This window comes from Strix uralensis, chromosome 4, assembly GCF_047716275.1.
Source record: "Strix uralensis isolate ZFMK-TIS-50842 chromosome 4, bStrUra1, whole genome shotgun sequence".
NCBI classification, from domain to species: domain Eukaryota; kingdom Metazoa; phylum Chordata; class Aves; order Strigiformes; family Strigidae; genus Strix; species Strix uralensis.
The window spans coordinates 14,277,883-14,301,517 of NC_133975.1; the positions used below are offsets into that span (position 1 = coordinate 14,277,883).

The following is a 23,635-nucleotide window of genomic DNA, read 5'->3' on the forward strand; positions in this document are numbered from 1 at the left end:
ATGGGATGATAAATAAGGAAGATTGAGATTTGGACCTAATACTAAACCAATGTTTTGTCTCAAAAATGCCATTATGAAGATGATAAGAAAGGATCAGCTGGGAATAAACAGAATATTGTATATTTTATTGGAAGCAACACTTCAGCAGCTCACTGGGATGGGCTGAAATACTAGAACTCACACACTCAGGCACAAATGCAACAGCAAAGATCCTCTGGGAATCTTAATTTGAGGCTGCTGGTGTATGCTGAAAACCAGCAAAACAGAGACAATTATTTCATCAAGCCAGGTGGAAAGGTCAGGCTTTGTGCTGCACTGATCTTCCAATGCTGGGTCAAGTCGCCAGGTGCCTCTCCAAGATTTCCTTTTCTTGGGAATGGCCTTACTTTGCTTGGAGACATGTTGTATGGAGTGGACAAAATCATGCTGCTGCACAGACTCAGTGGCAGGAACAGAGCTCAGGCTCTTTGATTCCTGCATTTAACCAGGAAAACCACTGACAAAAGCATGGTAAATGGAGGAGTAAAGCTCTGAGGAATGTCTGACTTCTTGAAGAGTCATTCCAATAGCTATGAGAACATTAGTATAAAACAAAGAAAAAGCGATAAAATCTACACCATGTCAAAACTGGTAAGGAGATGCTGGTTCAGTTTTATGGGTGTCAAGTAATGATGTGGGAATGGATGGAAATCTCCTCACCCCATTTTTACTCTGTAAGCTTCTCAGTGTTTTGCTTCCTGGCAACAAGTCCATTACAAGACCTTCTGGTGCACTGCTAACGTTAAGTTTTACTCTCTGGCAATAAAGGTGAGGAATATGCCTTTTAGAGGTAATGAAATCCATAAAATATTTTGAGTTAGACCTCAGATACAACAGCAAATTAGACCGAAGTAAGGTCACTTTTTTTTTTCTGCAGTGCTCAGTTTGACATCTTTAGCACAGATTATTCAAGAAATCGAAGGAAAACAACTTCTCCCTAACAGCCTGTAGATGGGGTTCGATGCACACCAAACGCCAAGCAAGTACCTCAGCCTGGTGCAGCAGTCTGCTCCCAGTAACCGCTGCCCAGGCAGGAGAGCTCATCTGCAGAAATCATGAGGTAGGGGCTATGTAGGAAAATGCTCTAAATTTATTTTCATTACTAATTTATTCCCATTTGCCTCACTCATATCCTCAAGCATATAAGACGAAGTTAAATATGAAACTGATTTTTTTTCTTTTCAATTGTAAAAGAGGTTCTGTTCCCCCAAAGGACTTCATATTCCAGATATGCGTGAATGCTAGGAAAAATAACCTTAAAAAAAAAATACAGTTCAAGTAAACGGGAAAAATGTCCTTTTGAGCCACCCTGAAAAGCACACATAAATACCCTGGTGAAAAGCTTTCTGGTGTTAGACTTCCCAAGTCTGTAAAGCTGTAAAGACTATGTAACTCTTAGTATAGTACATTTAACAAGAGGCAAATAGAAGACATATCTCCTGCTGGAATATGCCTGATATATTAAAAGGCCTGTCAATATTCAGCACTGTAACATCTATGGGATGACATGATAATAATGACATGATCATAACATCTAAATGACATGATTCCCTGTTACATGTGCCTGATCTTCCTTCTTCTTAAGGTAGGAACCAAGTGCTCCTTTTTGTAGGATGCAAGTGTCAGCTTATTGCTTAAATGTACATGCTGCTGTGTTTATACTAGTAAAGGGCCAAGAAATGCACTTTGCATTTGAACATAGTATAATGAGTTGTGTGATGCTTTTCAGACTCATTTATACAGGAAAAACTGCCAGCCTACCTTTGGTGGAACAGCTATCTCCCTGCATGCTCTCTTTAGAGATAGAGTGTGCTTTTTTTCAGTTTAGTCCAAACCACTTCCAAAAAGCCACATGCATTAAGTTAAAAAAGCTACTTAAGACCCTGCAAAGAATATCAGCTTGAGGAATCACACATTTTCCCATGAGGTGAAACCCTTGTCTCTTCTAGGAATTTATCCCGCAGAATCACTCGTCCTTAGGACAGCTCTGTCTGCTGCTCAGGAAATTTTTATATGGCCCAACTGCAGTGCTGGTGACCCAGAGACCAATGTGACACCTCTGTCATTGCTAAGTGAATTCCTCTATAGCTCAGTAATTATTGTTAATATGTCAGCAAACCCTTTACTCTTTTTTTTTTTTTTTTCAGCTAGGCAGTCATCTGCTTTGTATTATGAATGCTACAGTACACTGAAAGTGATGGAAAGTCAATTTTAATAACCTATGCTTGGGCACGACTGGAACATCTGAATTCACATACAATGAATCCATCATACAGTGCTGCCCAAAGAGCCATTATCCAGCAATTGACTGCTGGAGATGAACTAATCCCTTGAGAAAAAAATCCCAGGGTGTGGTTTCTCCACTCAATACTGTACCCAATGATAGTAACAGAGGAATCTTAACTAATCTTAAATTGCACACCAGAACCTCCTCCTTCTCTGACTGTGGTTTTTAATGACAGCGGATACCACCATGGTGCTTTGGGCTCCATGCACTATGAGACATGCTTGTAGTTCACCTACTAGACCAGGCTGCTCAGGTCATTCACACAGGACAGGCAATATGTGAACCCTCAGTGAATGTGAAAATGAACAAACAGCAAGCACCCTAGAGGTTTATGCTTGACAAGTCAGGTAGTGAATCTAATCCTTGATAAAAGGGCAAAATTTAAAAAGTTGAGGTCAGACATTGGTTCATTAATCACTGAAGGTATAGGTATGCCAAATTTAAACACTAAATGCCAACCAGCAGTCCTAGACAACACAAATGCCCACCCTTAACTTAAAGCATGTGAGCAGACTCACTGACATCAGTGCTAGGTCCCAAGCATATTTTAGCTTAGTTTTCTAGATATCCCTGTGACACAGAAACAGAAGAGGAAGGCACAATTGTTTTTCAAAATAGCTAACAGGTGAGTTACAATAAAGTAAATATAAAATGAGCACGGAGGTGCATGTTGTATAACTCTAGAATAAGGAAAATAAGAGAAGAAAAAAAGGAAACAGGTAAGAATTTCCAACAAATAATTTTACTTTTGTATTCCCAAGGGTGTTCTAAAACCACTGGTAGGCAAGGCATTCTATCAGATTTACTAGGAAGCCCACAGTTTCCATCACAGGATTTTATGGAAGAACCCTAAATATGAGTGGGTGGAAAGTTAAGCACCTTATAGCAGTCTGTAATAATTAGGGACTCAATCAGTACCTTATTAACTGTGAACTGGATTGTCCAGGCACTTTGGAGAATGAGGGTAGGGAAGAGTATGATTTTGCTAGTGTTAAAGAACTCTGTCAACCTTTCATTTAAGAAGCTCCAATTACTCTGTATGTTGTAGCACACACAACATTTGGGAAGGGGCACACCTTTGTATAGAGGTCTTTGACTAAGCTGTGTTAGTCTTCAAAGCAGTGTTAACAGAGGCATAGCACTGCATGAATAAATTGAAGGTATATGTGAATCCCAGCCTCATGCTGAAGATACCTGTCTCCACATTTACTGTTGCTGCTTTACTTTTCTGGTGTCAACGCCCCCTATGCTGGGCACAAAGAGAGCAGGAAAGCTGGAAGTGTGTTTCTTCACCTTCTGAGAGTAAAGAATAAGTTTTATAAAAGCGTGTACCTGTACTGGGTCTGGCTGAGCCAGAATTGGTTTTCCCCTGTAGCAGCCCTCATGGTGCTGTGTTTTATGCTGGGAGCTGGCAGGGTGTTGATAGCACACTGGTGTTGTGGCTACTGCTGAGTAGTGCTTACACAGCACCAAGGCTCTTTCCGACATTTTCCCCCCGCAGTGGGACGGGGTGGGCAAGATCTTGGGAGGGGACACAACCAGGACAGCTGACCCGAACTGACCAAAGGGATATTCCAGACCATATGACGTCTGCTCAGTATAAAGCTGGGAAAAAGGAGGAAGGGGGTGGGGTCACCCTTGCTCCTGTGAGGCAACCACTACACGTACCGGAGCCCTGCTTCCTGAGAAGGCCTGACATCGCCTGTTAATGGGAAGTAGAGAATAAATCTGTTTTCTTTTTTTTGCTTCCGCACGCGGACCTTTGCTTCGCTTTGCTTATATTAAAACTGCTTCTGTTTTACCCACAAGGGTTGGGGTTTTTTTCCTATCTTATTTTCTTTCCCCTCTTTGCCCTGTTGAGAAAAAAGGGGGAAGGGGAGGGAAGTGATAGAGCGACTTGGTGGGTACCTGGCATTTAGCCAAGGTCAAACCACCACAGTACCATACGTTTCCAATTATTACAGTATTAATACATAAAAATGATTAAGAAATATTTATCATTGTAAGGCTTCCTTTCCTGTAAACTGTGCTTATATGTACCCTCTTCAAACAGATCAGATGAAGGTTTTTTTGAACTGTTTCTGTAGATGCTCAAGATTTGAGGACATCAGACAGCAGCCTTGCCAAAAAGTGTTTATGTGCTGACAAAGCCATGAAACACTGTGGACAGATGTTCAGTAATCACTCTGACTCCTCTATGCAAGTCTACATGCACAGCATATATCCTTACTCCACACTGCAGGTCAAACTGCCCATCCCGCGTCTGGACCTTTGTCTGGACCTGGGCTGTATATTTATACACAAAATATTCCCCACAGATAAGTATCTTGATGATTTTTTCCCATATCCCTGCTTCTAGACCCTGGGGTCCCAGAACATAATATGGGTCTTTCTTACTTTTTTTTCTTGCAGTAGCTGTTCCTGGAAAAGCTTCCAGCGTCTCTGGCGGTGGGTCTCCCATTTCTCCAGCTGAGGGACCAAATTCTCCTGCCATTCCTCTTTCAGAAGCTCACATTCTCTTAGAGAGAGGCTGGTCACAACAGGCAGGGTCTGCAGAAACAGCTCCGTCACCAAATCTGCTAAAGCATGGGAAGCTTGGGAGTACAGCTCCTAACAGAAGGACAAAGAGTAACAGAGAGATACAGGTGAAAAAATACACCTGCTGGCCCATTGGAGCTGCTTCACTGCACATCTCCATGATGTCAGTGAGGGAACCACGTCCCTTTGAAGACACTGGGCCAGTGACCAACCCCTAGAGCTAGAATCCAATCCCACTAATGTTTGAGTTAAAAAGACCAGGTTTTGTAGATGGAACAACTTATGTTTTTTTGTTCAAGGCACACAAGGCCATTTAAAATGCAATAGTGTCATGAGCACATGAGACCTTGAATCCTAACTGTTGCCCACATGCGACTGCAGTACGAAGAATAGCGATGTTTTACTACAGCCTACAGCGATGTATAATAAAACACTTATTTGAAAGTTGCTGTGGAAACAATCCAGTGTAGCACAACACCTCATAGGCACATTTTCAAAGGCGCTGATATGAAATGAATGAAGGCAAGAAAGAAGGAAGAGTTAAAAGAGTACAGCTTTTAGTTAGGCAAAACTGACATTAGTCTTTTTAATAGTTGATGCTACAAAATATGACACTCTTTAATGCCTGAAGGGCAGAATTATTCAGATTCCTTCTGATGCAGAACAGGTTCAAGCCTAGGAAAACAAACACCTTCTGGTGGTTTTATTAAAACTAGTCCCATATGAGTGGTTTTCAATTGCTGAGGCTGTCTGTTTCACTCACAAGAGTTTGGGTGACTGATTCAGATGCCATCCAAGCTAAAAAGTCTGTTTAAAACACATAATTTCACTGTCAAATAGTGATGATATGAGCTGTGTTTGCAAACTTGCTACAATTTGAGATAATCCCTGAGAAGAAAGAATGAGGGCAGGTAGCCTTCCTCAGTGGAAGAAAGAAAACAAAAACCCATTGGAAAGGTCACACAGACACTGCAGCACTCCAGCAGTATGAAGAGCTATTTTTGTGTGAGTTCCACATGATCTTACCAGTCCAAAAAGCTTTATTGCCTCCTTGGTTTTGCTTTCATTGTAGATCAGTGTTAGCCCTCTTGAAAAACACTTATATTTCTGTATTTTCCCTAAAATACAGCTAGTATTTTTAAAACTCTTTCCAGCATTCCTGTTACAAAACCAAGTCTTCTAGATGTTGCCTTCTTTTAAACAAAGGTTTAATTACAATCTCTTAAGTGATCAAAATCTAGAACCTTTCAACAGAAACACAGAGATATTTATCTAGATGTCAAAAACATTTGTCTGCAGCTCATAGACATGAAAAGTTCTAGTGGACTTGTCTTTTTTGGGGAGATACACTGGTATAATGTACCATTGTATGAGTCCATTCCAACTGTTAGATGTGGTATCATAAAAAAGAAAATAAAACCAACAAAACAACAAAAAAAAACCCCAAAAACCAAAAGACGATGTTAAATTGCAAAGTCAAGAACTCAGAAATAAAGAATGACCAGGACTTAGTTTGCATGTGAAATCTAGTTCTGTGCCCCCATAATGATAAATGTGGGGCTCATGTACTGTTTCCACACTGTTCTGTGTTTAGACTTATCAATACTCATTGAATGGATAGATTTCTTAAAAATCCTAAGTATTTCTCATTTATTGTAAAATATCCAAACTGGGCACTGAATACCAAATCATTATTTTGCTCCTAGGATCCCTCTAGGATGCTAATCACCATATTAATTAACTGTTTCACAAACAATAAAAGGCTTAACAGCTCCTTGCAGTAACCTCTTCTTATGGATAAAATCAAGGCACAACACTATCGGAAGTGTCACTATACCTTCAAGATGAGTTGTCTTGACTTTTTCCACTCTTTTACGTGTTTAAAGCATGCAGGATTTTGAGAATCCAGCTACTAGCTTTGTTTAATCTCAGTGTTCTGAATTCCTGTGAACTGGGGTACAGGTTTCTGAAACTGGGTACTGGGCATAAGTATGAAAATTAGTAGTCAAAGACCCGACAATCGGATACCTCATTTCTGACAACACTTCTCCCATTTCTAGCCATTGCTCACAATCTGGACATGACAGTACCATTAAGGTAACATTTGCTACACAGGTGCATCCTATGCTGAAGGATGGATCTCCCCTACTCTTTAATTATTATAGTTACCAGTTCCTGTTACAACTAGAGTCAGGATTTATACTATTTTAATCATCTGTGTACTTGTGGGCTTGGATTAGCTTGCCAACACTAATGTAAAACGGTTTGTTTGAATTCTCTCTCTGCTGCTACTTATTTTAAAATACAAGTCTCCAAATTCTGGGATTTAACATAAACTGAGAGATCCTATGTTTCTAATCTCCGTATTCCATACAACATTGAAAGAACAATCACTCTATCTCTGTAAATCATCTCTTCTCTGAGCTTTACCAGTCTTTCAGGACAAATTATTTCTCCTGACTCTACTGGGTGCTTAGGGATGTAAGAATTTCTCTTGGGTCTGAAATAGTTCAGAAGCAGACTAGGGGAGTCTGTGGCATTTCTACTGCAAACTCAAAAGATCTCAGGCAGGGTGTTAAGGAACTCTGTTCTTAAGAGTTCCACCTATGGCAGCTAAATCACTTTGCAACACAATTTGCTGCAGAACTGATAGCATTTCCCTTGCAAGCTGACAGCTTGGTATTATTATTTATTAGGAAATCTTTTGCACAGAACAAATATATTACTTGCCTTCATGCCATTTTGTTTAAAGACCAAGTGAATAGGCTTCTGCTTGCACGCCCTGCAGCTTCAAATGACACTGCATACTTAAATTTGGCACTACCAGAGTGGGTACATAGTCACCCAGGAAAAATGTGACTAGGTCCTGCTCCCACAAAATTACTTGCCTACATCACTTCATTAATGTGATGGGACAATTTATCTTTAGATCAAAGGTGCTTAACTATCTGTTCGCAAAATACTTCATGGCCCTCTACTGAAACTGGTGTATGAAAGGACAAGAAAGTGGGGTTAGAATTCCAGGAGCAGTTCTTCACATCAGCAGTCCCTTTAAGAATGCAAACGCTGGGTGAATACATGGAGGGGAAGCAGGACTACGAAGTATGTTCTTTACATCTCATGAATGTTGCAAACTGGCACGTGAAGCAACCGGAAGCCTTGTCAAGTGCTCTAAGTCCCTGGGACAGTGATTTTTAACAGTACTCAACAGTCTCCCTTTATGTTCTGTTAGAAATTCTCCTCTGTGCAGGACACAAATCCTGCACTTACTGGTCTTATCTGTGGTCCAGGATAACAAAATAAACCACCAGTGGTGACTATCAAAATATTAACTTCTCTTCAGTGTTCAAGGAACACTGGCTTCCTTCATCTGAACACATAATCATATGGACATCAGACCCCAGGAAGTCCTTGAAATCCAGACCCTAACGTGACAGCATGGTCTCCCCAGAGGATGTACCACCACAGGTACAATACGACTGCCACACTGTTTAATGCAGCACTTGGAAAAAGGCAGTGGAATGGCCTTTTAAAATCTGGTAGGGGAAAGTGTAAGTCAACATTTAGGAAAGATTGCAGATGTGATTGGATGTTAGCGACTCAGGCTAACAAAACTACTTGTACTCTAAGGAAGGTACTGGATCTGAAACAGCAAGAAAGTCTCTCTGTGAACAGGGATGGCGCACTACATATTATAAAACCTATTTTCCACAGGAAAAAAAAAGAAAAGAATTAAGAATTAAGAATTCCTACTGCTTCCAGGGTCTTATTTTTGGACTAGAACCCCTACAAAATAGTTCTTACAAGCTTCCTGATATGCCATCTCTTGTTTTTAGAACTTTTACTTAATGAAATTTATTCAAATTGATTCCATTAATAGAATAGCTGATTGCAGTGTTGAATGAACCTGCTTGTAGTACCTGGCAGTCAATATCAAAGCTTTTCAAAAAATCTCCAGAGAAATTCATCAAGCATAAAGAAATACCATGGAGTATATGTAGAAAGAAAATGGGCTCAGATTAAAATGCTGAGTGCATCTGAATTTCAAACAAGGCAATAAATACATAATTTTGTCACAAAACCAGGGGAAATACACAGCCTATCAGATCTCACTACAAAACCAAAGAACAATATTAATACTCTCTTTCAAACTCAAATGATTAAAAGGTTCCTACATGCAGATGAGACCAAATTGAATAGTGAAATTAGGGAGCAGAAAAATGTATTTAGAGAGGCTGGTTTTACTGTATTTTATATGCCAGCCACTGACTAGGATATATTATCTCCAAGATGCAACTGCACAGCTATTTATTAACTTGTGATACAACAGCATTTCATTAAAATAATTAAAATTTCTGGTCAAAGCTGTAGAACACTTTTGCATGTATCTCCAGAAGCTCAATAGTTAGAACACTTGCTTAGGAGGTAAGAGATTCATCTCCCAATCCATATTGTATCTTATTAAGGACAGAGATTCAATACTCAGATGATACATCCCATAAATACTCCAAATGTTCTTGGACACCACTGGCCACTAGAAAATGCTTCATATTATAAACTCACACTAAATGGGGAAAGCTGATTGCATGTACTTCTTCCTCTCTTCTACATGAAGAATTCTGGAATGCTAACTGGAAAATAAAACCAGTACCCTGCTTTTAAGCATCCTAACACCAATAAAACACAATGACATTGAAGTCACCCTTAGCACAAGCTAATAAAAAAAAAGTTTAATTTCCATGCATTTAAAAGGAAGGTTCATTGAAATTCCAGTCTTGCCCCCTCACTGGCCCTTGATTTATTCAGGAGGCAGTTTCAATCTTCTCTTTCTGTATTCCCTTTTTAGAAATGTGCCTTTGTAGATAAGGTTATGTCCTTTACTAGATCTAACCATTAACAAATTGTGAATCCATATAGAGCTAAAATACATTTTCTTATGCAATAAGGCAAGAAGCAAACTTCAGAATGAAGGCTACCTATATCAGGCACCTTGTATCAGCTTTGACTGAAATGACCAGATCAAATTTATCAGTGCCCAAGCCCAGAACTAGACTGAGTTAGCATGGTAAGAGTTCACAAATTTAATCTATTAGATCATGCTGTCTTTCAGCCTTTTTGGAGTAAGTCATAGGACAAAATTTTCAAAAGTGAGCATCTGAGGTGGAGGTCTCTTGATATGGATTTCCATCTGAGACAAGCTGTGGTGATTCACCTTGAAGCTAGCTCTTGGTAGCCAAAAATGCAGTCCACTGTATGAAGGGCATCCCTAACCATATCCCATGTTAACGAAATTACATAAGGAAAGTAATGAATAAGTCTCTGACAATCTGTACTTTTTATTTTGACAAAAATAAATTTACCCCTTTTGTTAACAAAGGAAAAAATCAAATACTTTGGTTCAATCTCACATTCATGCTTACTCATTCATAAAATGTTTATTGCCTTGCCTGTTGATAATACTCATTACTTAATAGCTTTTAGTCTAAATTCCTGTGCATTTATATGTTCTGTCAAGTGAAATGAAATAACATTCTGGTGAACTGCTGTCAGGAAAGGGGAATTATAAATGACAGTAAATTGTGTGTTTTTATGGTTTTGATGTTCAGGCTGAGGAAAAATAATTATCTTACCATGGACTGTGTAATTCCTAGCTGTTCATTGATTTCCTTTGTGCAATCTGCATGTCTGTTTTCTTAATAATGAACTGTTAACCACCAACTCTTTTCACTTCTCCTTTCCTTACTGAAATAAGTAGGTAGTTCAAAAAAAAAAGGAGAAAGAAAAGATTAAAGATTGGTGAACATCTGATATGCTAAACTTAAGACAGACTTGCGTTAGGAGCTAGCCATTAATCTTTCAAGAGGTTACAAGAAATGAGAAACAGAACAGGATATATTTGGGCAGGTGTTTTTGCTGCCATGTAAAAGAAAATGATGGCAAAAACCTGGCAGTTGAAAAAGCTACCCAAGCCAGTACAACACTGTTACTGCAGTACAATATCCCTTGTGTACAGGATAACTGCAGACTGTGTGTATGAATATTAGGCTGAGCCATTCAATTACCTCTGACACAATTCTTCCTTCAGCTATGATATACTGTGATAATCAAAATCACTGCCCCCATTTCTCCATTTGCACTTCAAAAATTAGTTATAGAGCCTGTGTCTAGACACAGACTACTCGCCTACAGCGCACTATTTTAATCCACTAGTATGGCTGAAAAGTCCTATGCTATCCTTCAAATATAACTCATTCATTCACTTCAGGCATAAACACATTCCAGTGACCTTAGTTAAATAATTTTAATTGATTTATTCCTGTGTACACAAAACAAACCTACGCAATTATTCTATGCAAACACAGTCAGCTTCTAGATCATTGCATTTTTACATATTTATTCACCAGTTTGGATAATTCTTTGATGTACTTTACCACTACAGGCTACAGTAGTGCTAGTGGTTATATAAATCTATCTTGATGAACTCACAAACTGTTTAAAAGGAGAAAAATGAAAAAATCGAAGAGGCATAGAAATTTGAGAAGGGCTTAGGAGAACATTGTGAGAACAAGGTAAGGACCTCCTCCCACAAGTGAGCGGCACTTAAAGGTAAGTGACATCTTTTTTTCTGTCCCCAGAATATTAATTGGTTCCCTATTTGGTCACGTGGTGACATTTTCCTTGTGTTTTAACATCACTTCGCACTGAGGTTATTTTTCTACTTGTTCATGAAACTAAGTCAGTCAGGCTTGCTTCCCTGCTTGCTTATACTAGAACAAACCAAGGTAGCTGCTGAAATAAGTCAAGCCATTCCAGTGCACAACTGAGGGAGGAACAGAGGGCCTAAAATTTTTACCACATGTAAGATGTTGCCAGGTCCTTTTCCCTTGAAAAAAAGGGTGTAACTGCCTTCAAGTAAAGCAGCTAAGGACAATGAACTTAGAGTGACAGCTGGGCACTTCAGCTTCTGTGCCTGGTTGAGTGAATTTGAAAGAGTGCAATCCTTGGGAACTTCATGCTGACTGTCTCTTTGAGGATTTATTCTGGTTTGTCATCTACAGTACAAGTTTTGATACAGTAGTTCAATGGAGTTGGATGGTTTAGAAAGTTGATATAGGATGGAGGCACCTATATGTCCTAAGACAGTCACTTTGAAAACTGCTAGTAACTGCTCTTAGCTGAAGGTATGCCTCAGAATGGGACCTAACTAGCTAACTGGATATTATGCATCTCTCTAACACTGCTGCTGTTACAGTACATGAACTTACTGGATATTACTCCAAATGGTCATTTGTCTGAACCAACATGGCTGCTCTTTACTAGGATATTGGTGTTTATCTGATAAATTGCAATACTGAGGATGCCCCAAGGACCATGAAAGCAACTTAAGAAAACAGAGGGCTTGGATGTGGAAAAAAAACCCCACCATGCTTTGGGTTCTACTGCTGTTAATCTGAAAAGTGAGGTGTGATTCATTCCAGTTCTGGTAGTTTCCAATCAAAGATGGCAATGAGTACACAAGCAGGAACTTGTCTGGAACCCTAAATCCTGTAAGTACTGGAGAATATTAAATTGTTCAGCCCAGAAGAAATATGTGATATTTCTTTAATCCTGGGTCAGTAGAGTATGAGCTACCTAGAAGAGGGGGCATATATTGCTAAACCTTGGTTATGGAAAGATTGTGATGTAGATAACACTTTGGCTCCTCTTGGATTTAGGTAATTAGCTCCTAGTAAGACATCTCAGTTTTATTTCCCTTAAATGTAACAGCTACTTGACTTCTGTGTGAGGGAAAGTGTAACTACTTTGTGCAGTTTTGTAAGGCTAATTTTCATTGCAACAAAATAAAAACTGGACTGAACTCTTAAATATTTAATTACTTCTAGTTCTTTTCACTCTATGTTTACAAATGTATGAATGCACCCTTTTTAAATGTCTTGTAGTCTGTCTTTGAATGTCTTGTGGATCATAGGCTGAGGAATATTCATCTAAGTATCTGTGGAGCATGCCAGGATGACTTTAGAGAGTTTAGCTCAGTTTTTTCAGTAATATTGCTAGGTTTCTGTTTCTACTGGAATGATAAAAAAGCAACAAAACAGAACTCTCTCCTGGGGAGAGTACTCCTTTCTAGCCTTCTAACTTACTAACACATGCTTGCAGTTATGGAAATATGGAGACTAAGTGAACAATATAATGTTTAACCAAATCTTTAATTTACTTTTTTCCTTGCTCATGGTAGAATAGAAATGGCAGAGTGCAAACCTTCCAAATAAGTGCAAGGCAAATGACTATCAGCTAAGTTTCAGGGAGTACAGACCTTCTGGAATGACAACACAGAGCTCTGCAGTGTTTGCAGATATGTCCAAACTAGTTGGATCTACAAACCAACTGGTTCAAATCCAACTGGGACATAGATCCTGTACCACAGTGCTGAGTATTCCCATGTGAGGGTTGCTTGTACCCAGCTGGTTAGTCTAATGTTTGCTTGCTTAGGTCTACCTGAGCTGTAGTCACATCACTGCACTGTGAGTATCTCAAATCCCTATTGCCTTCCCATGGGTATCTTGCCTTCCCCATTGGTAGCAGTAGCTCTTCCCTAGCAGAAACCCGGAGAAACTAAGTGAAAGGGCAAAGCCCTGCTGCTCAGGAAAAGGCTTCTTGTTTGGCCAAGGGGCACTCCTGCTCTGAAAGTGTGGTGAAGCAGAGAGACAAGCAAAGGCATTGTGGTTGTGGGATGCAACTCTTTCCCTTAATGGAAAATCTACTTTTACTTTTATGTCTCAGGTAATGGACAACGTGTTATCACTGCACTTCCCTCAGCTGTAGAAGTCAGAACAGTTCCATTTACCTACAGTGGGGCTATCCTCATTTGTATTTTCTCTTCCTTCTAGCTTATGCTGCCTACAAGGTATATTCAGCAGCAGTCTGCTCTCCTAAAACAGTCTGTAGTATCTGTATTTAGGGTTAAGGGGAGAAAGTGCAGTTGTTCATTATGTTAATTGTCACAATAAAAATGTTTTATTATAGAAAAAAAATGTGCAAATTAAGATTTGTGGACCCTCATTCAACAGATGCCAGTTGGATCACAGTACTTGCAGTTTTTCATGTCTGGCAGTGTTTATTTGGGTCTAGGAATAAGAGAGCAGCTGTAATATGGAATATAATGGCTTAGAGCTGGGTGAATTGGCAGAGTTCAAGTTTGTGCAGCTCTCCTGGCAACCTGGCAATTCTTGAAACACTTAATTCACCCAAACCAATTTTTCTTTAATGGAAAAGAAAACTTAGCTAACAGTGCTGAAAGAAATAGGATTTTCAGTCTGATCTTAGTGTCACTAAAGCAGAGTAAACAATAAAGGAAAGCAATATAATTTCACAAATGAGGTGGAACTCTGCAGGGCAAAAAAAACTGTGTGGTCTCCAGACACTTCATGTGAATTGAGCAAGGGGGTGGAGAAGTTAGTAACTCTGGAGAACAGACTGTGCACAGTAGTATTAGCAGACATGTTGACTTTTCTTAAATTAAATTGCTTTGTAGAATTAATCTACTCTAATTCACTGGCATAGCCCTCCCAGCAAACTTTTCTTTTCTCTAAAGCAGTAGTTCTCAAATATCCTGTTGTTTGCACTATTACATAAAACCACGACAAAACTATTTGTTCTAATACAGTGGCTTTATTTTTTTATCAGCTGAATTTGAAAAAGCGCACATGGACTAGTGCTAATTAAGATTGTGTGGGTATCTTAGCCTAATGTGATAGGGACTACAAGTTTCCATTATACCCTGATCTGGTCATAATTAATCATGACAAGGATCCTGTTGAGCTGAAAGTGATTAGTTCCAGCCTTATTAAAGGTCACTACCGGCTACAGTTTTGGGCTTCATCAGATAGATCATGTTATCTTAATTTTTTTGGTGCAGACAGAAAATAATTAAAGATGATGTGAAAGCACGAAGCATCTACATATTTTCCATATCAGTAACATAAAGAAGTGTAAAAATATTACACCAAAGATCTGAACTTATTTCAGGGAACTAACACGTGTCAGAACAGTTTCTCTGAGGGAAAAGAGATGAGAAAACTATTTTTGGAGATGTAGTGAAGTTAACTAAGAATAGTATCATCCTACCATGGTGCAGAGGAGATAATTATGCTACATAAATGAAGTCTCTCTCCTGGTAGCAATGCCAGACATCGTACACTCTCAACGTTATTGCAGCCTTGTCAGCCACCTAGGCAGCGTGTTTTGGCAGACCACATAGGTATTTTCTGACTAATAAGTAATTAGGAAATGTAGTGTGTTGGGAAGATTATGGTGGAAAAGGCAAGCTAACGTGGAAGAGCCTGTCTCCATCTCCTGGTTTGCCAGCCTTGCTTCCTGGAGCTGCCGTGATCTCTCCTGCAATTCCTCAATCCTCCCTGAGGCCTGACAATGTGTAGTGGGGTTAGAGGACCTTCAGAATTATTCTAGTAAGTGACACACATCACTAGAGGTGGCACCTTGTAGAGCTCTGCAACAGCCTCTGTGCTTTCACAGTCATCCTCCTCCTCCAGGTCCCACTGTGCTTGCCGATGCTTCTCTAACAGCTCATGGTAAGCCTAAAAGAAACACAACAGGTATATTTAAATAGCTGAAAAGGTTTTCATAGCTTCTTGTGATCCTCTCCTTCCCTTCCCTGATCCCCTTTACATGTACCGTCACAACAGTAAGTGTTTATCTGGAACTGTGACTCAGAGGGAAACAAAACTTGCCTTACCACCTTAATTTGAGCACATTCAGCCTTGAGTATGAAACTGCATAGCCTCAGGAATTTGGGGTTAAGTAATGTGTATCTAATACTGGAAAACATGTGAAATGATCTGATTTGCAACCTGCTTTCCTGTGTATTAATATAATTTCATCATAGCCAGTACTATGAGGTGCAGAACAGCCATTAGACACCATCAGACACCTTAGTTACAGCCGTATCACAGTGTCTAGGGCTTTTGCACTGGGGTTGGTCACCACGTCCTATGGGGTCCCTAAAAGGCTGACTGATGACTTAGACCTGATTTGGTCCTTGGACACAGATTTAAGAGGGATGCAATTTTTTTCTTCAGGATAGGACTGTGATGTGTTGGCAGGCTCATGTGCTGTAATGGAAGATCAAGTTTCACAAAGAACATCTCATTCTATAGACTAGTGAGTGGTCTTATACATAAATACTCCATATTTTGAATTAAACTGCCAAGTGTCCTCTTACATTCCCACAGTAAATATGGCTTTCTTCATTAGGTATGTCAATAGGGCTCTTTTAAAGGGCACAGAAGTGCTCATAAACTCTTCATGTACAGGTCATTCTCATAGAGGTTGACTTTAAAATTCACACTTATCATGAAATTGTAGTCTACCACAGAATTTGACAAGTTAATTGCTGTAACTTGTATGTCCACAGGGCTGAGCAAGACTGGGTTACTGTAACTGGCACTTTTTGACTGTGTGCTTCACTTGATCATTCTCCTATTCTCTGCCAGTAAAAAACAAAACGAAAATGCTCCTTTTTCAGTGGAAACACAGATGAAGGAGACAGAATGATAGAGAGACTCTAACCTTTGTTATCTAGGTTATTCTGTCATAAAAAAATCAAGAGCTGCAGCAACTAAATCATTACCATCCAACTTGCATTCAGAAGAAACTGATGTGAACAAAGTTCACTGCAAAATCCACCTTCTTAGTTGGCAACTGCTTAAAATTCAGCAGAAAGGTCAGTTACTGTTGAAGCTGCTACCATGGTGGTGTGAGCCCTTTGATGAGATGGAGAAGGGAAGACAGAGGAGAGAAGTGTATTTGATGGGTACAACTCTGGGCTCATGGTGAGGGTTCAGGACCAACTGTTGTGCTGATTTTGGCTGGGATAGAGTTAATTTTCTTCATAGTAGCTAGTACGGGGCTATGATTTGGATTTGTGCTGAAAACAGCGTTGATAACACAGGGACGTTTCAGTTACTGCTAAGCAGTGCTGACACAGTGTCAAGGCCTTTTCTGCTTCTCACCCCACCCCACCAGCAAGTAGGCACAAGAAGTTGGGAGGGGACACAGCTGGGACAGCTGACCCCAACTGACCGAAGGGATATTCCATACCATGTGATGTCATGCTCAGGATATAAAGCTGGGGGAAGAAGGAGGAAGGGGGGGACATTCAGAGTTACAGCGTTTGTCTTCCCAAGTAACCGTGATGCATGATGGAGCCCTGATTTCCTGGAGGTGGCTGAACACCTGCCTGCTGACGGGAAGTAGTGAGTGAATTCTTTGTTTTGTTTTACTTGTGTGCATGGCTTTTGCTTTACCTATTAAACTGTCTTTATCTCAACCTCTCCCCCATCCTGTTGCAGGGGGAGTGAGCGAGCGGCTGCGTGGTGCTTAGAGGCTGGCTGGGGTTAAATCATGACACTCCTTCACTGCTGAACTTGCTGTGAAACCATGAAACAGGTTTAAAATAGCTCCTCAGCGCTGAGGGTATTGTTGACACAAAATAGTTACTGGACTATTTAAGTCAAATCATGGGAGCTGCAAATAAATACATAATTTTCTTATTCTTCAGAGTCTCTGGACTCAAGACCCCATCTTTTCTGGGACAAAAGGCTCTCTCCACTGTGGCAGCAAAAAGGCTTAAATTTCTGACTTGTTTTTTTATTTGCATATAGGCATTTCATAATACTAAGACTCAGTTGTGTTCTGTCCTGCAGCATGAAGTGCAAGTTGCCCATTTCTGCTCAGCCTGTCATAGCAGACTGTCAGTCTACTATTTAATTAAGTATATTTGTTAGCTTTCTAAGGTGTACAGAATAGAGCATCTCTTGCACAAAACTGTGTGGCTCTAACTTTGTAGGGGAGAGGTCTTAATACAAAATTTCTAAGCTTTGTTTAATGAATTTGGGATGTGTCCAAGAGTTCTGAATGATGTGTATAAGGAAAATACATTCACAAGTTCTTAATGGCTACAAAAACGTGTGACAGAATTATCTGTCTCAAGTTATGAAAAGCCAAAGAGGTAAAATGTGCTCTACTGTTCTAAAGTGCCTGAAACCTTCTGTTTTGAACTGAGGTGTTGCCAGGCAGGTGTTGCATACAAGAACAGTAACTGCATTATCCAATTCATACAATGTAATTAAAGAACTTGGCCCTGCAGTACAAAATTGCAGTGTTGAGATCAATAAATTTTGACAGTTTGCTACAGCTGGAATCTGGGTCTTCTCATATAGTAATTTATCTAAGTTATTAGATTTCATCAAAAGTTTAATGCTGCTGGATGTAACCACTTTAACCTTAAATTATTTCTTTTAATGAAAATTAAGGATTGATTTTTTTTTAATTTCTTAATAACTTGGGTCTGTAGTTCTCAGCAGTTATAGGAGTTTTGCAGCTCTCAGCATTTACAGCTAAGAACTCTTGATTTCGTATATACATTCTGAACAATAACAAGAGCTCTATAGAAAATATGGCCATGAAAACATTACACTGGTCATTGTATACCATATTAAATGATCTATTGCAAACCTTCTCTAAGGTATCCTGCCAGCAACCATAATGAGTTTTCCCTCTGTTTATGTGAAATTTGATAGTCTTTTGAGCCTCAGTAACCTCACTCATAGAAAAGCAATTAGATCAGCGCAGTCTGCTTTCTTCTGTAATGCAGGCCAGATACTTTACTCCAGAGATTTCCTATATTGAAACAAACACATAGTATTTAAGTAAAAGATGTTTTCTACTAAACATGCAATCTAGCATTAACACCCTTCGGCTTTTTGTTCCAATGCGACAAGACCAACACTGGAGGAAAAGCCTCTAGGCAAGCCCAGGCAACAGGGGATCTGACCCTATCCTACCTGTGCTAATGTACACAATTCTCAGGAGGACTCAAAAATCCGAATTTTATGGAACTGGAAGAAACCTGAAATATATTTGGCCTTAAAAACTAATGGAACACTGAGAATACGCTTTTACGTGCTCACCTTAAGAAAATCATGAACATCTTTATTATGAAAAGTTTTACTGAGGAGACTCCCTTGTTCAGCTTTCTGTCTGTGTTTGAACACTTCTCTCTTCTTTGCACGGCACTCCAGTCGTTTCAAGATCAGGTCTTTACTTTGCTGGATACATTCTGGAACATAAACCACTAATGATTAGATACCACAACTCCACAGGGAGAAAGTAGCATCTGCTACTGTCACAAAACATAAGCTCACAGAAATCTGTTAGTGAGTGAAATAGGCAAGTAATTACCATGCAGGATTTCAAATTTGATTCTTATCCTGATAGTCTTTTTAGATGTGAACTTTTGGGTTGTTACATGGCACTTTAATCTATCAGGTTTTTTGATCACTACCATCCTGCACCCTCCCTTTCACTAGTGCTGCCTTATGAGAAAGCAGTGTGTTAGTTCAAGAAACAGGTTCCCACCTGCAGCACCCCAAACCTCCCCCTCCTGCTTTGGGAAGGTCCAGAAGTGGCTCATTATCCAACTGCAGATATGCAAATGTTGCTGCAAGGACAGGTGCTGTAACATATGGCAGGGAGAAAAGGTCTAGAGCAGTGCGAGTTCAGATTAGCTTGAATAGGCATGCAGCCATACCAGGCTTCCAGAGTGACTCACCCAGGGACCTGCAGCAAAAGTTGTCAAGGTCCCTCTGATTTTGTGCAAGTATTGTGAAATATTTGGGACCGAGTTCTTCCCCCCTTCATTCCCCCTATAGTTTCAAATGATTTATAAATTCATGAGTCTATCTGGACCCTGTGCTGCAGAGTGGAATTGATGCTTTTGATGTTCTACCACTACTTCATGTCTGCCTGTCTGCCTAAGAACTTTATTCATTTCCCCCACTTGCCCCATCCCAAACCAGTACTTCACTCCTGACACAGGCAGCTAAAGGGGAATGCAAAGGAATAGTCATCTATCTGTAGCTCTTGTTCTGCCACCACTTCAAGCTGCTTTAACTATGAGAAATTATTTTGTGGAGAAATAAAGGAGTACACTGCCGTAGCACTGAGCATGTTACTTATTCTCCATGCTAACTTATTGTGCTTATCCACAGGCTGATGCCGCAATGACAAAACACTTGAAAGTGCACTGAAAGTACAGGAGAGCCTGTAATAAAAATGTCATCTGAACAAATGTAGCAACTGTTATTTTTAAACACTGCTTGATTCTTTACTACTTCCTTGTTTGTTTCCTAGAAGCAAATCTTGCTGGCTTTGTGTTCTGCTTGTGAATTATAGGTATAGTTTTTAACTTACGTATTTAGGAGCTCATAAGCAAGGTCAACATAGACTCTCATGTGAAAATGCTGCACTCCAGATACTTTTTTTTTAAAACACATTTCATTTCTATCTAAAACCAGAAGGTTGATAATGCCCTTCTGTACAGGCTGTACTAACTATAATATATAGCTATGTATAACTATAAACACCTACTTTGCATAAAATCAAGGCCTTGACAGAGTTATTTTTGCTTTGGAACAAGAGAAACTTGACAAAAAGGGGAAAAAAACACCCACCGATGTACATTTATGCTTAAGGAATATTAGTGGCTAAACCTATGCAAAGAATATGAACTAGGCATGCCAGCTTTAGGAGCAAACATCCATGAAATAACCTGAATCATGATATACCTGAATTTATGAGTATCACCAAACTGTTCATATGGTTAACTGATGTTTTTAAAGTGGAGCAAGTCTGCAGCATGGGAATTCTGATCTCCTTCTACAATGAAATGACTAGCTTGGCAGATGAGGGAAGAGCAGTGGATATTGTCTACCTTGACTTCAGCAAGGTTTTTGACAGTCTCCCCACAGATCCTTAGAGAGAAGGAGACAAAGTATAGGCTGGATGAGCAGACAGTGAGATGGATTGAAAACTTGCACAAAGTCCACCTGTAAGCCAGCGGTCTACCCCAGGGCTCAATACTGGGTCCAATCCTGCTCGGTATCTTCATAATGACATGGAAGATAAAATGCACCTTCAGCAAGTTTGCAGAGGTCACAAAAAATGGGAGGAGTAGCTGCCATCCACAGGGCCCTTGACAGGCTGGAAAAATGGGTTGACACAAATCTCATGAAGTTCAACAACGGGAAGTGCAAAGTCCTGCACCTGGGGAGAAGTGACCCCAGGCATCAGCACATGCTGGGGGCCATCCAGCTGGAAAGCAGCTTGTCAGGAAAGGACCTGGGGGTTCTGGTGGACACCAGGTTGAACATGAGCAAGCAATGTGCCCTTGTTGCAAAGAAGGATAATGGTATCCTGGGCTGCATTAGACAAAGCATTGCCAGCAGGTGGAGGGAGGTGATCCTTCCCCTCTACTCAGCACCAGTGAGGCTACACCTGGAGTGCTGTGTCCAGTTTTGGGCTCCCCAGTACAAGAGACATGGAGATACTGGAGAGAGTCCAACAAAAGGCCACAAAAATGGAACATCTCTCCCTGTGAGAAAAGGCTGAGAGATGGAGCTGTTCAGTCTGGAGAAGAAAATGCTCATGGGGGATCTTATCAATGTATATAAATACCTGGAGGAAGGGTGCAAAGACAGAGCCAGGCTTTTTTCTGTGGTGCCGTGACAGGACAAGAGGCAACAGGCACAAACTGAAACATGGCAGGTTCCCTTTGAACATCAGAAAACACTTTTTTATTTTGAGGGTGACTGAGGACTGGCACACGTTACCCAGAGAGATTGTGGAGTCTCCATCCTTGAAGATACTCAAAAGCCATCTGGACATGGTCCTGGGCAACCAGCTGCAGCTGACTCTGCCTGAGCAGGAAGGATGGACCAGATAACCTCCAGAGGTCCCTTCCAACCTCAACCATTTGGTGATTTTGTGAATTGCTGACCATGAGATATGGCACAACTTATTGACATGAAGCCTGAAAGTGAATGAGCAGCACTGCAGCAAGAATATACTGCAACAACACTACACTCATTCTGACTATTCAGTTCGCTGAACTCTAACCGTAATGCTGGTTTGCTAGGTCAATTTTCTTTAAATATGCCCACAAGTAGCAGAAATGGTTCTGGAAAATGTGTGGCAGTAAAATACTTCTCGGTTTTCCTTTTGGCTGAACATGTACTACAATTTTCCATGAGTGCTGATGGGAAGTGCTGAGCCCACTGTATCACTGCTTGACAAAGCACCTATCAGAGAAGTTGGGGGTGTGTTTCTGAACACGTTGGCCGTCAGGTAACAAGCAAAGTGACACAGGAAGAACCTTAAATCAGTGGGTCAGTCAGTTTAGACTTTGTTATAATTGTGTACTTCATAGATAGCCCATGTGAAAGGGTGTAAGAGGAAGAGGAAAATACTTAATTTTTAAAGTGTTTTAGTCTGACATAATAAAAGAGAGGTTTATCTGAAGATCCTAAGCCTTAAAATTATCTTTTCACAAGAGTGATAGCACAACTGTGTTTTCTGTATCTTCTGGCTCCACACGGTAGCAGGAGATCATAAGACAATATGATACACACACACAGCTATTACAGTCCCTAACATTAGCCAGCATCACCAACAATGTCAAGTATGTGAACAGTAAATGGAGAAATCTCTCAAATACTTGTAACAAATGTGACTCTTCTTCAATCTTCAAATTAATGAAATAAGGTATAGATTATATGAACTGTAGAGTAAGTTGGCCTGGAACAAGACCCCTGTACTCGGCACTGGTGAGGCCGCACCTCGATTCCTGTGTTCAGTTTTGGGCCCCTCACTACAAAAAGAACACTGAATTACTCGAGTGTGTCCAAAGGGCAATGAAGCCGGTGAAGGGTCTGGAGCACATGTCGTACAAGGAGCAGCTGAGGGAACTGGGGTTGTTTAGTCTGGAGAAGAGGAGGCTGAGGGGAGACCTCATCGCCCTCTACAACTACCTGAAAGGAGGTTGCAGAGAGCTGGGGATGAGTCTCTTGAACCAAGTAATAAGCGATAGGACAAGCGGGAATGGCCTCAAGTTGCACCGGGGAAGGTTTAGACTGGATATTAGGAAGCATTTCTTTACAGAACGGGTTGTTAGGTGTTGGAATGGGCTGCCCAGGGAGGTGGTGGAGTCCCCATCCCTGGAGGTGTTCAAGAGTAGGGTTGACATAGCGCTGAGGGATATGGTGTAGTTGGGAACGGTCACTGTTAGGTTAATGGTTGGACTAGATGATCTTCAAGGTCTTTTTCAACCTAGATGATTCTGTGAAGACCTAAAAGGCTTAAAAACAAAGTTCCTATTCTAAGCATCCACCCTTCACAATAATAGTGTTCTTGGCCAATTCATCAACACCTTTTTAAAAGAGGGTACAGGGCTGAAGCCATAGTATTTTTAGTATTTAATACAATGAGAACTATTTACTATTTCATACAATAATGAGAACTCATACCCACATTTGTTAAGTCATGAGATCCAGTCTAAATACTCACCATTACTGAAATGTGCCAATTGTTCCCAGAAGGCCTTGTGCAGATCTGTTAAAAGTTCCTCCTTCTGTCGGACTGAGAGATTATTCTTTACAGTTAAATGGTCCAGAATGTTTGACACAATGTTTAATCTACACTTGCACTCTTCTGGTATATAGGACTTCAGTGAATCAATCATTTTTACCATAAGCTCCCAGTTGAATAACCTTTCCTGAATGTCCTAAAACAAACATAAAAAAATCCCATTTAGAAACCAAGAACGGGTCTTTGGTTGTGCTTGTCCTTTCATTGAATTATTAATTCCCACACTACACAGAAAACCAAGGAGGCTTCTCAAGACCATGTGAATAACAA

At 40.2% G+C, this 23,635-nt stretch overlaps 1 protein-coding gene across 2 annotated transcripts in view; it reads right to left on the reverse strand.

The window, feature by feature from the left end:
- Nucleotides 1-23,635, reverse strand: part of EVC (EvC ciliary complex subunit 1) — a 60,615-nt gene that overhangs the window by 20,098 nt on the left and 16,882 nt on the right. For both annotated transcript variants that reach the window (XM_074865749.1, XM_074865748.1), the window contains exons 9-12: nt 23,285-23,501; nt 18,853-19,001; nt 15,361-15,459; nt 4,724-4,936 (exon numbers count right to left, since the gene is read on the reverse strand). In XM_074865749.1, the coding sequence (XP_074721850.1) occupies nt 4,724-4,936; nt 15,361-15,459; nt 18,853-19,001; nt 23,285-23,501 (678 nt within the window). The remainder of the gene's footprint in view (nt 1-4,723; nt 4,937-15,360; nt 15,460-18,852; nt 19,002-23,284; nt 23,502-23,635) is intronic.